The 13,065-nt window shown below is 38.9% G+C and overlaps 1 protein-coding gene across 2 annotated transcripts in view; it reads left to right on the forward strand.

Moving 5' to 3' along the window:
• Positions 1 to 13,065, forward strand: part of STXBP4 (syntaxin binding protein 4) — a 65,665-nt gene that overhangs the window by 39,044 nt on the left and 13,556 nt on the right. For both annotated transcript variants that reach the window (XM_025895171.2, XM_018073412.2), the window contains exon 21: positions 10,379 to 10,436. In XM_025895171.2, the coding sequence (XP_025750956.1) occupies positions 10,379 to 10,436 (58 nt within the window). The remainder of the gene's footprint in view (positions 1 to 10,378; positions 10,437 to 13,065) is intronic.

Genomic DNA, 13,065 nt, shown 5'->3' on the forward strand with positions numbered 1-13,065 from the left:
CAGGTAGTGCATCCATGTGCCTCCAGCACCATGAATTATATCTCCATTAATCCAAACAGGTATTTGTCTAGTAAATCCCACAGCCTCTGTGGGTGAACTATTCCCATCCTTAATTATCTTTGCCATTAGGAAACCTTTTCCTTTGGCCTAAATCCTCTTCATTGCAGTTAAAGCTCATTACTACTTCTCTTGACCCCTGGAGTTATTGAAAACATCCCACTACCTTCCTCCTTTTGGCAGCTTTTAACATATTTGAAGGCCATGTAGTGTCTCCCCTTTGTTTTCTGTTCCCCAAATAAATAATACCAGTTAGCTGATTTTTTTTTCCTTACCCTTTCCTTCTTTCCTCACCCTTTTATTTCTCTGACTCCTCTCCAATTCATCAAAGTTGTATTGAATTCTGTAGTTGGGACCTTCCTGTGGGAGACAAAAGTGGAATAAGCTTGTTTGCTTTAAAATACAGCACACCAGTTCCCAAATGGTGTTCCCTTGCCCCAGTAGCTTCATGTTACTGGTTTGTGTGAACTTTGGGCTTTCCTGTGCCCCAGAACCAAAGGCAGCTGGGTGTACCCACTTCCTTCTGTGCAGCTGATTATCCACACCTCAGATACAACACTTTGCTCTTGTCTTCATTCAGTTGTACCCTATTTATTTCACACATTTGATCCAGTTAGTCAAGCTCTTACAAAATTCTAATCCTGTTTTTCAGTGGCATTTCAAAGAAATGTCCGTTTCCCAATGGGTTTTAAATCCTGAATTATCCCTGAACCCTCCTTCCTTGGACTAAACCCATGTTTTGTTGAATGTGAGTAAGGAATGACATTGTTTTCACTCGACTGGTCTTACTTGTAGATGATGTTACAGGGCCCAGGAATTAGACCCTGCTTGTTTAATTTGATGTCCAAGAATCAGAACATTACAGTAATTATGTGCAAGCAGAGAAGCCAGATAAAAGATGACACTAATAAGGATGGAATAATTTTATGACCTGATCAAATCAGAAAATATATTTAGAGTATCAATTATGAAGGAGTTGCATGCTGATTTATTGGTAACTGAATATGCATGTTATTCCCCATGTTCCACAGCAAGGAAAACCACAATTCAGTCTCTAAAGCTTGTATTTTAAGACAGTTCTTTAAGGTGACCTAGATTTCAGAACTCTGTTGTTGCTGCTAGAAAAGCAAATTATTCTCTCTCCATTCACTTACCTTTAATGAGAAGAGATGAGTCAGCTTTTGAATAGGCACTGTCTGTCCTGACTTTCAAATCAAAACATTTTATTAATGAAAAACAAGCGATATTATTATATCTTAACATGCAGATGACCTAACAAGATTAGTGCAGTCTCATTAGGATAATTGCCAGCATCTCTTAAGGAAGACTTCATTAAAAAGCAGACCTTCAAAAGTCCACAGTCTTGTGTAGTTCATAGTGTGACCCCTCTATGAAAAAATTAATTGACTTTGTGCCTCTTCCCATACAAGTTGTAGTTGCTCTTGGTAACTATGGAGACTGAAGTCAAAACTCTCCAGAATCAACAATTTTACTGGATGGTAAATACTTCCTAAATTGTCTTTCTATTAATTTCTGTTGACATAATGCTTAGAATCTCAGTATAGCAAACCTTCATTGTAGTATTGTGTTTCGACGTGAAGGAGGAGGAAAGAAACTTTGAAATTCCATAGTGTGGAGACACAGATTGCTCACAAGTCAGAGGAAACACACAGGTGAGACAGGGCTTGGTCTCAGTCCCAGAGCAGTGTCTGAAACTCAGGAAATATGCAGGTGGTAAGATGGGAATTGAACCTTGAGCTCTCAGGGCTGGCATCCCTCTTTTTTGACTTGCAAGCCCAGTTCAGATGCAGTCAGCTGGTGACGGGGAGAGGTGGGTACCCCGATGTCTCTCATGTGTCCACACCCCCCCTCAGGGAGCACCTGCCTCCTTATTTCAGGTAATAACAACAAATAACCCAACCTTGCAGTGTGGAGCTGAACCAGAGAAGTGTTTCCTTTTGGCAGCTAATGCTGAGTTAATTTTCTTTGGCTTCACAACTCCGAGCATCCTGAGAGATCTGGATGGAAGCTGACAAGGGGAGGGGGGATGAGCAGCCCTTTGTTGGGAATCAGTGTGTGCTGGAGCTATCAGGGCTCATCTTGTCTCAGAGGGTTGGGAGGATTTGCTGTCAGCTCCTGCAGTTGTCACATTTTTTCACTTCTCCTCAGTAGGTAGGAGTGAGAAGCTGAGGGCCAGCAGAGTTCCTTAGACATGTATGGTGCACAAGTGTGATAATTTAAATGGGAAGAAGTACAGAGAAAGTTGATTGCCAAGAATGAGAGAGGAAGCTTTTTGAAAGTATATTTTAAGGAGAATTTTACAAGAGGAAAACATAATTGCTTGGTGCTTATGAAGGGGACCTAAAGGAGGTACAAAATGTGTGTATGGCTCATACTGGATTTCTTACCTCATGGCCTGAGGCATATGGATCATTGACTGGTAGTTGGATGGGGATTTTTACCTTGAATTACTGATTGCTCTGGGTATTGTCTTTGATAACACAATTTTGCCTTTACCTATAAATGTCACCTTTACAGTTCAGGTAAAATCCAGTGTGCTAAATTGAGGCACACTGTGCATTTTTTTTGTTTCCTTTCAGATTTATAACAAAAAATGAAATGTATCTATCCTAGATTTTAAGAACTTTTAGCATTACTTTTAAAATACACTGGCTTTAAAGTCATATCTTCCTGTAAATAAACCCCTTCTTTTACTTAGGTGTAACTACAGGCTTTTTTGTATTGGCCTAAAAGGATATCTTGAATGGATGTATTTTTACAATTTTTCTGCAAAAGGAAAAAGTATTACCTTGGTCTGTACTTACTGTGAAATGAGCTCAGCAGAGTAGTTCTGTCTCTCAATTGTAGGTGGTTCATTCCAGCCCCCTGAGCAGTTTTAATTGCATCATCAGTGCAAAAAAGTAAGATATTACTTAGCAAGAAAGGCCTATCATGTAATACTATTGCTTTTTAAGTCTCAGACAATTTCTGCTCAATTCTAATTTTAGCCAGTCATTTTAATTTGTTACCAATGAATGCTTTCTAATTAAACTTATATTTAACGATCACATGCGTCAGTGAGCAATGTGAGATGACAGTGATGGAAGTGGGTGGATCACACAATAGATGGTGACAAGAGGAGTTGATCCAGTAAGGAAAGGAGGAGATGGATGAATTCTGGAACAGAGGGATCAGGGGAGCAAGAAAGGAGGGAAACTGAGGAAAAATTTAGAGCTGGGCCATACAGTTATTCCAGGCTATTACCCAGAACTGGCTGTGAAAGCCCTGTGTGCAGAGCCTTGTGTTTCTGGAAGAAGAATGTGTTATTCCAGATTCTTTTTAATCAGCTGAAAGTGGATTGTACCAATTGAGAACAAGAATGTTCTCAAGAGAGTACTTAACTTCTGTGAATTTAACTATGTTTTTAGCCTAATGGCATTGGTGTAGAATTCCCCAGTGATGGGCTGTTTCTCTAATTTGAGGATTTGATAATGTGTTTTCTGTCTTCTCTTCAGCAGTTTGAGATTCACAGGTATAAACAAAATGAATTTCAATTTCACTTATGCAAATGTTCATCAAAAATTGCTTTGGAACTTGCAGTGTGTTCAGTCAGCAATGGAAGCAGTAATGTGTTCTTGACTAGTCCCAAATAGACAACGTCATGTTAACAGTCACTAGTGGGAGACTGTAAAAGAAAAAGCCTGCAATGAATTCTTAGAAAGGAATATTTTTCTAGAAGCTGGACAAGACTGAAAAAAATGTACTAGGGAATGTGCTTTTACCATTTTTAAGACTTTACTAGGGAGCTCTCCCAGCTCTGTGATCCTCAGGTGCTGTATTTCTCTTGCTGTGTCACTAATTGAGACTCTGTTATTGCAGCCCTTAACACTGAAATAAAACAAAACATCTTAGAGTTGGCAAACTAAAGGCAGATGGGAGCCACTGGAGGATAAGGAGCACTGGTATGGTTTTTTTTTTCTTAGCAGCCTTCTCTGTGAAAGGGTAGATTGCTGCATTCTGCAGTTTTCTGATTTTTTTCTCCACCTTATCCACAGATTCTTAACTACAGTAAGCAAAATAATTTGGGGGTAGCTGGTCGCTGCATTCTTTTGTATTTTCACTGGACAGGCAGTAGCATTTGAGAAAGAAGCAGTGTAGATGAAAAATACAAAAATAATTGTCAGATAATCAGGGTGTTAAGAACATTTTTAGAAGCAAATAATAACAGCCAGTAGATTATGCAAAATCCAGTGTTTGGTCAGAACGAGGTGGTCTGAAACTCCTCCCTGCTTTCACTCTCCCTCACTTTTGAGGGCTGATGCTCCCTTGACCTAGATAAATGACTAAAATAACAGTAATGGTGAGGGACATATTGCTTCATGGTATCTTGGCCTCCTCAAAACCAGTTGTTGAACACCTGACTATCAAACGTGTGGTATGTGGAAAGGCCTTGGAAGCCAAATGTGATACATACTGATTTTATTAGAAGCACATTGAAATAAGCTTTTTTTTTCCAGGCAAGTTGCTAATTCATTACTTTTTTTTTTCTGAAAGGTGATGACATCACATAAAAAATAATCATTACTAGAACTTCGAATTCCTTTCATGTGAGCATTTGAAGGGATGCAGTCTTCCTCCAGCTTTTTGTATGCTGCAAGACATTCCCAGTTTTTCAGCAGTGTAGGTGCTCAGGTTCCAGCCTGTGACAGGAGGTAATGCCATGGATCTGCTGTTTACCCCTGGCTAAAGGAGGACTTACCCAGCAGTGAAACAAACACTGAAATGAAGTAAAAATGAGCATCAGCTCCTCTGTTTGCTTCTCATCTTAATAACTGTCTGAATTGCTTGGAACCTTCAGACCTGGAGAAAATTAGTCTTTATTTGAAAAATATGTAGTTTGGGTTTTTCTTGTTGCATTTCCAATATTCAGCTTCTGAAAAGGTACAGTTTTAAAGGCAATTATCCTTCTTGAAGACAGGTAGCAGCAACCTCATTGCTCAGATAAATGTAGCTCTCACTTATTTCTGAAGAATTTAAGTGCACACACTGGGCAGAGTTTGTTCTAAATGTGGAGTTCCCTTGTTGAGTAGGAGAGGAATATTCTTCTACTAATGTCTGATCACATGTACTGTTTGAGGTCATTCTTAGTTCCTTAAATCAGTCAGTTGACTGGTCATTGTTCTTATGTTTCAATTGCTGTTGTATCCAAACTGTTTCTAATTAACTGTACCAAGCTCTTCACAGACAAATATTAGAATAGAAGAAAGATATTTCTAACAGTTTGTAATTTCAAAATTACCAAAAAGATCTTAAAGTTGATCATATAATCCTTCAGCATGAGAAGCAAACTATTTAATAACTCATTCTGTATTGTAACTTGGTTTGTAATTGTTTTAATAAGAGATTAATGGGTTTGCCAACATAGATGGGTCAATATATTGTGATTTATAGGCAGTGGGAATACACAAGCTCATCTTTCACCACACCCTGAATATCCAAAGTAAGACAAATATTTTTCCTGAAGAATGGTTTCTAGGAACAGGACTGAAGGGAGACAAGCCAATCTGCCAGCCATACTCTAAATTAACATAAATTTCAGCTGCTAGTATTTCCCACATGTCTCCACTTGAAGACTACTGACTCCATCTTTGTTTTATTAAATTACCAACAACAAAAGAAAAAAGCAATTTCTTTAAAATGGAATTTGATATGTGAAAGAAAGGAATGGAATGTCCCCTTAGCAGAGTATTATTCACTAAAGGAAACACATTTGGTTTTGGGAAGAGCACTTGAAGTGGTCTAAAGTGACACACAAGCAAATGCCAGAAGAGCATACTCACTTCTGAAAGCTGTTTTTCTGAATCTGATTGTTCATATTTAATTCCCCAATAAGCAATAAAATACAGTTTATATTATTGATAGCCTCAAAAAAATAAAAGGCCTTTTTTGCCAGCACCCCACTGACAACACTCAACAAACAAGGGGGGATATTTCTCCCCAGAGTTTTGCTTTAGCTGTGTCGAATTACATAAATCACAGAGAAGTTCCTTTGCTGGTCTCATATCTCATATGATACCTGTAGTCTCTTATTTGGGATATTCCCATATTCCAGTAGCACTCTGGAGTCCAAGACCAGATAACTTAGAACCCCCAAGTCAGACCTTCAGCTTTCCATCCCTTTTGCTTTGCCCAGATAGCTCAAAAGGGAAGAGCCAATTCATAGGGATCTTAACTAACAAATTTTGCTTCATTACTGAGGCCACATGAGGAAGGTTTAAGTGTTGATAAGAGCTGAAATTGGTGGCTATTGAAAAGAGACCAGAATTCAAACCCACATTTATCAAGTGACAGAGAAAACTGGGTTTAATGTCCTGTAGCACATCTTGGATATCAGAAATCCTTTTAGCAGGTAATTCCTGTTTCTTAAAAAAACATCATTATTGAGAATCTAATATTAAATATAAATAAATTATAAGGAGAGAAATAAAGGCTATGAGCTAGCCCATACTCTTGTGCATTAAAAAGATGTGTACAGCTGGAAAAGTTATAAAAGGTAAAAGGCTATGTAAAAAAGACATCCTTATTTCTATTGTTGGTCAGAGAATGGTTCATTGTGAAACAGAATATTTGTACAATGTGGCTTTTGAATTCCAGATAGACACTACATCCCTTAAGCTTGATACTTGCTATTAATTCCAGGTACAGCCACGAGACTGTTTACCCCTAACAGGAAAGGAATTGCAGCCAGACATCCTTTTAATGGTGGATTACAGAGCTGTGCACAATGCTGGAAATTAGTTTGTGCTTCACAAAAGAGTGTTTAGGGTGAGGTTTGCACCTCTGGTAGGCAGCTGTCCCTAAGCACTCCTTCCAAATCCATCACTGGTGTTTGGTGCCTGCTTGTAATGGAAGGAGGGTTTTAAAGTCTGGCTTCAAGGCCAAAATAAAGCACTTAAAGAAGTACTCATCTTGAAGCATCTAAATAGGCCAAATCTAGATAGAATCCTACTGCACAGTGCATTTTTTTTTTTAAAAATTCTTACTATAGTCTCTAAATCTCTCATTTCCTTTGAGTAATTTTATCAGAAAATAAGTGAAATAGAAGGTATTTGGACTGCAGTATTTCCATGTTAGGGAAATAGCTGCAGCTTTGAGTCAACTGAATATTCTGCTCTGGTATCTGCTTCATCTGCTGATCTGCACATATCTTTTGCTGTAATAATTTTTAACTAACTTACTGAGGAAAAAAACCCCAGCCAGCTGCATTACTGCAGAGTTTATAGGTTCAATAAGTGATAACCCGGGAAAAATGAGGCTTTTTCCTGATATCTGTACTTCCCCCTTTTTCCTTTAGAGACATACTTTGATCATGCTGTGTGCAGCTGTTACTGAGGGAGAGTACACACATCCTGCCTTGGGAACAGGAGGCACAGCCTTTAATGTCTGTCACTTCAGGGAAGTTTATCCTTTGGGCTGATGCTCATCTTTCTTCCTGCAACCCACCCAGTGCCAGCACCAGTGCAGTTTGTTTGGCCTGTTAACCCAGGGAAGTGATAAAGATCCACGAGCTCCACACTTACCAAGGATCAGGAGGACTCTGTTTGCCCAAGGGCTTCATTTCCTTTCAGCTTTATATAATGTTGACTTTCCAGCAGTGGTTATCCCAGCTGGCATCTCGCAGGGAAGGAGGGAAGCAGTCACCAGGGATCCTGACTGGCTCTCTGGGACCAGCTGCAGCAGGGCTGGGGCACAAACAGCAGCAACTGGTTTCTTGTTGGTCTTTTTTCACATAGAACTATAGACTTTTTTTTTTTTTTGCACTAACCCTAATTAAATGCATATACTCAGAACAAAATACTGGTAGTTTACAATGTGATTTGACTGAAATGCACTCTCTCAGGAGACTGCTCTTCCTTTTGCATGCACAATTGCTTTTGCAGCTTTACCTTCCAGGAGGTAAATAATCACAAATATTTGAATAGCAAGAAGCCCTGTATTTTCTGCTGAAAAGAACTAGTTTTTAAATACTGTAAATCTGTAATCTTTCAAGATGATCTGTGCAGACAACTGCAGCCGAGATTTATTATTTATGAAGATTCATCAAAGACTGTAGCAGTTCACACAAGAAATTATAAATATGCAGGAAATCTGAGATTGCTGGAGTTTATGTGGGCTAAACCCTGTATCTTTCAGACTGTATTTCTGACTGTTTCAGCTCCTTTACCTCCCATTTACTCCAGGTGAGAGCTTAGCAGTCTTTCAGAGCAAGTCCTGGGACAGACAACAAATTTGACCCTGGAGGGTGTGAAAAAATAGAGCATGAGGAAGTGGATCAACTTATGAATGATTCATGGAGACAGCAAGCTTGAAGGAAGTGGAGATCATGTCTGGGGAAATAGGATGCAAAACATGAGAGCCTCCTGGCTACCATGGGAAATACAAGGAATAGAACTACAAATCTGAAAGGGAAGGAATGGAGTAAAGGGAACAGCAGTGAAAAACTAGTGGAGAGTAAAAATGTGGCAAATCAATGCAATAAAAAAACCTACAGATGCAGTGGAACCTTGAAGCAAAGAACAGACAGGATATACAATCTAATGCATATAAAGTCAAAAAGGCAGATAAAGCTGTGGAGATATCTCCAGTTTCATTTCTAGGTGACAAATGTATTCAGTGTTTTTGAAAAGCATAGTCTTCAGTGGTTAAGGGAAGAATGCAGAACATCAGTTACCATTGCTACCTATGTGCTGTTCTTTGTTTAGAAGGGGAAAAAAAGGACACAATTTTAATCAGATCACTAGTGAAAAAAGTGTAATTATCACTGATGAATGAAACAGGTGATGTAGGGGATCCATGTGAGCACAGAGCAGATGCTGAGCTTTTATTCATAATTGAGCAAATCCATTGTCATTTATTTTGGATGTGTGTGTTGCAGGCAGGAGCGAGGAAAGGCCAGGGCAGATGGAAGCAATTGAGGGATGAATCCTATTGCCATTTAAATCATCAGAAAAAATCCATGTTGAATAAAGGTCCCGTCTTTCATGGGAGAGGAAGGAAGAACTAGTGATCATGTCTAGCATATTTATAACTTGAAACATCCTTTTCTTCCTTCCCTCACAATGGAGCCAGAGCCTGAAAACTGCTCCACAGCAGGTACCTTGTGTTTAAAGGGAAGTGGCTGTGGATTATTCTCTCTGCAAGGTAGTAGGTGGCATGTTTTGTGAACAGATTGTATAGATCTGCTCTAAACTGAAAATGGGAAGAAGCCTGAGACAACTGACTAATGGGGTAAAAGTGAGAGGAAAAAAATTAATCCAGTGGGCTTTTTCAAGCTTCCCTGAATAATCACGGTGTTGTTCTTACCCTTACCTCTCGAGTTCCCTTCCTGAATTCTGGAGTCCTGGTTCCTTGCTGCTCTTCACTTGGTGCCTACAGGTATAATTCCTTCCCAGGTGCTTTGTACCTGCTTCGTTCTGCCAAGTCCTTGCTCTGTTTCAGTTGGAGAACTGACATTATTGCTTTCCAGATTTTTAAGAAATAAGGAGACAAAGGTGTGACAACGGAAGCAAATGAGCCTTGTAGAAGAATTTTGAAAAAAATATGTCTGTGTACACTTAGGGCAGCCCTTGGTAGGAAGCAGCTCCCAAAGCTCATCTGGTGCGTGCAGTCCAGCTCATTTCCCAAATCAAAGCTTCCAATCTAAAGCAGGCTCACAGATGGTTCTAATGAGCTGGTCTTTGAGATACACTTGGACTGGAACAAAAATAGTTTAACTCCTGAGACACTCACATTTGGAGATGACTTTCAAGCAAAACTCCTCCAGAACAATTTTTCTCACATATTTAAATTTTATATATATTTCTAGTCTCAAAAAAAGCGCGATTTTTCAGGACCTTGCACTTTATATATTTTACAGTACAGTATCCCAAAAGCAGGAGCATTTTTACACATTGACTGATACTTCTTTCTCCAGCACTTTTCAAACCCTACAAAAAGTTGCTTTTGAGCAAATGGGAATTAAAAAGGTAAAGATTTGAGAGGAAAATTTAATTTTTAAAGGGATATAGTATAGCACCCTACTAAAAGTATTACTCATCATTCTAATAATAAAAATACCATCAAATGCTTTATGGCTTTGTAGCACAGCAAATATTTCTTACATTGTATTGTTTACATTATTATTTGCTGCAGAAATAGCAGGAATTTATAATCTTTTTATGACATGGTTTGAGATTATAGTGTTCTAACTTTCACTGTTTCAAAACTGTTCTCTGTGTCTGTTGAGCTTAGAGAGACATCTTATTTCTTTATCTCCTCTTAGGTCTGCCTTATGGATGGGAAGAGGCTTACACAGCTGATGGAATCAAGTATTTTATCAAGTGAGTAGTTCTGGGGAAAACGAGTCAGAGTAGTAATAAAAGCACCTCAAACCAAACGCAGTTTTAAACCTAGAATTAGTGGAGAAATTTATTGTACATTGTACTGTATGCTGGGGTTTTTTCCCAGAATATAGTGAAAATTAATTTGTATAATAGAGGGTTTTTTATTTTAAGGGATTGAAGCAAATGGTAAAAAATACAATTCATCTCCATTCCATATATATATCATGGATTTAATTAATAGCAGGTTATTCTAGCTGCTGAAATTTGCATATAGTTTAATTCTTATAGATGCCAGAAAGATGCCATTTTGCAGGTGGATTTCTGCAGTCTCCTAAAAGAGAGGAAGGGCAGCAAATAAATTACTTTTATCCCAAACTCTTCTAAAAGTCAGGTAAACAACATTGAATTTGATGCATTAACTAGGCAAGAAAAGCAGGGACCTTTTTTTTCCCTTTTTTTCAAGCACACTGCTCTGCTGTCCTTGCCTCACCCCGTGCTGCCTCGAGCAAGATCTATTAAAGCAGACATGGTTTTTTTCTGCAGAGGTTTCCAAACACACTGTATATGATCCTGCATTCCAGCTCTAATCAAAGGGTGGCTTTTCTTTGCAGACAGATGTAGGTTACTACATAAGATCTATACCAAAAAAAACTGTAGAAAAATAACTTAGGAAATGAAAGTGAATTAAAAGCCAATTTCGTAGCAATGGAAAGAAATACAAGAGCAACTATTAAAATAGAGCACTGTTCCCTTGGGCTCTGTCTGTTCATGCAGAGAGCCACGATAGGACAGTTGGGAAGTTGGATACTTTTCTGGGTAATACCCTGGGTTTATACCTGTGTGACTGCAAACTGAGCTTGAAGATAGTGTTATCTGTCAACAATAGCAAGTAAAATTTAGAATCAGAAGAGGAGAGATGTCACATCCTTGAAACATCCCCCCATTCCTGTTTTATTTTTGGGTTTGTTGCTGTGCTTCTCGCTCACGTAGGTATGTGGATGACTCAGCAGAAAGGTGGATGTGCTGAATGTGTGCAGGCATTTCCTCCTGAGCTCTGCACTTGGATGCTGAACCACTGCAGAGGTGACAACCTGATGCTTATTAGCAACAGTAGAATCTCAGCTGCTCTAGGTGGTGGAAGCCTAATTTGCATTTATCCCCACTTGCTAAAACTACAGATTTGAAATCAAGATTTCACGTGAGAAAGCTTTTTCAGGAATTTTGGCACATCTGATTGTTAATAAATCCTGAATTTTCTGCCCTCTCCACGTGCTCCCAGCATTGCAGGTGAGAGTGCCCCAGGTTTGCCATCACTGTTACCTTCTGTAGTCTGTCCTATAAAGTTCTGCCTGTCAGTCTTGCCTGGCAGGCAAGGCAAATTTACCCATTTTAATTGCAGAGAAGGGTTTGAAATCACCTTTTATGGCTAAAAACTTCTTCTGAGTGGAGTAATCAGAAGTGGTGTTCAGAGCTGTTAATGCAGTTCATTAGAATGGAATTAACTGAGCATTTCAATAGCACATCATGGCAATTAATATTATTTTTAACTATTTCCTTATTTTACTTTCATGACTATTTCCAAATGCCTTTGCAGAGTGTAAGGCAGGCTGTTTGCATGCTTGGCAATTCACCCCTCTTACTACACCGTGTAATGTGTACAAAGTCATCTGAGAAGGTTCAGTTTGGAACAAGGAGCAGGGGTTGCATAAGTCCCTTGTTTCTGACATCGAATGGTGGAGATTTCAAGGTGAAAACCAACATTGAAAATATCCTTTTCTAGGAGGAACTTAGCTTGAGGGGCATCTTATCAGCTGATCCTTCCCAGGAGGATTTAATCTAATTGTTTAAATGGGGATTATCAGAATAGTTGATACCTCACAACCCTGGTACTAATGCTGTAACCTTCTTGTTCTCTTTGGCTGTGAATGTCAATCCTTTTATTCTATTTTAGAATCCTTTCATTCATTTTTAGCCCAGCCAAAGCCATGAGGGGCTTAAGAGTATTTCAACACTAGCCCAGTTCCACGTATACAAATAGGAAAACATTCCCAAAGTGGTGCCACAGTTGAACTGCTCTTGAATGGGCATTGCCAGTTTTCTTCCTGTGCAGTTGGGCTGTGAGGCTCTATAGGAGCTGCAATGGCTTTGTTTAAATCCCCAGCAGTTTTACAGTATGCTAAGGACAATCAAATATTATTTTAATTAGTAGTTGCCTTCGGTTCCAACATGCTTTATTGGGCTATCAAGTAGCTGAGTCCATAAATCTATACATTATAAATCTAATGCAGTAAACACCCCAGAATGGAATCTTAATAGCACATAAGCTTGAGACAGCTTGCTGTGAAATTTCCATAAATATCTCTGAAGGGGTGTAGCAATATGAAGTGCATGAGAAATCAGAGTTTAAAAGAAGCAAACCAGCTGGCTTGTGTTACACACTAAAGTGAAACCCACTTATGTGAATAACTGACATGAATAAAACGTTTACATGGGGCTGAGCAGTGCCTTGTACCTACCAGGGAAAGCTGTATCTTGCCTGTGAATCCTCACCTTCTGACAATTTTTGAAATCACCCCTTTATTCAGCAAATCATTTCAGTCTCAGTAAATTATTTTCAATCAACCAG

The sequence above is a fragment of the Manacus vitellinus genome, unplaced genomic scaffold (assembly GCF_001715985.3).
Source record: "Manacus vitellinus isolate BGI_N305 unplaced genomic scaffold, ASM171598v3 scaffold_24_pilon, whole genome shotgun sequence".
Taxonomy (NCBI): Eukaryota; Metazoa; Chordata; class Aves; order Passeriformes; family Pipridae; genus Manacus; species Manacus vitellinus.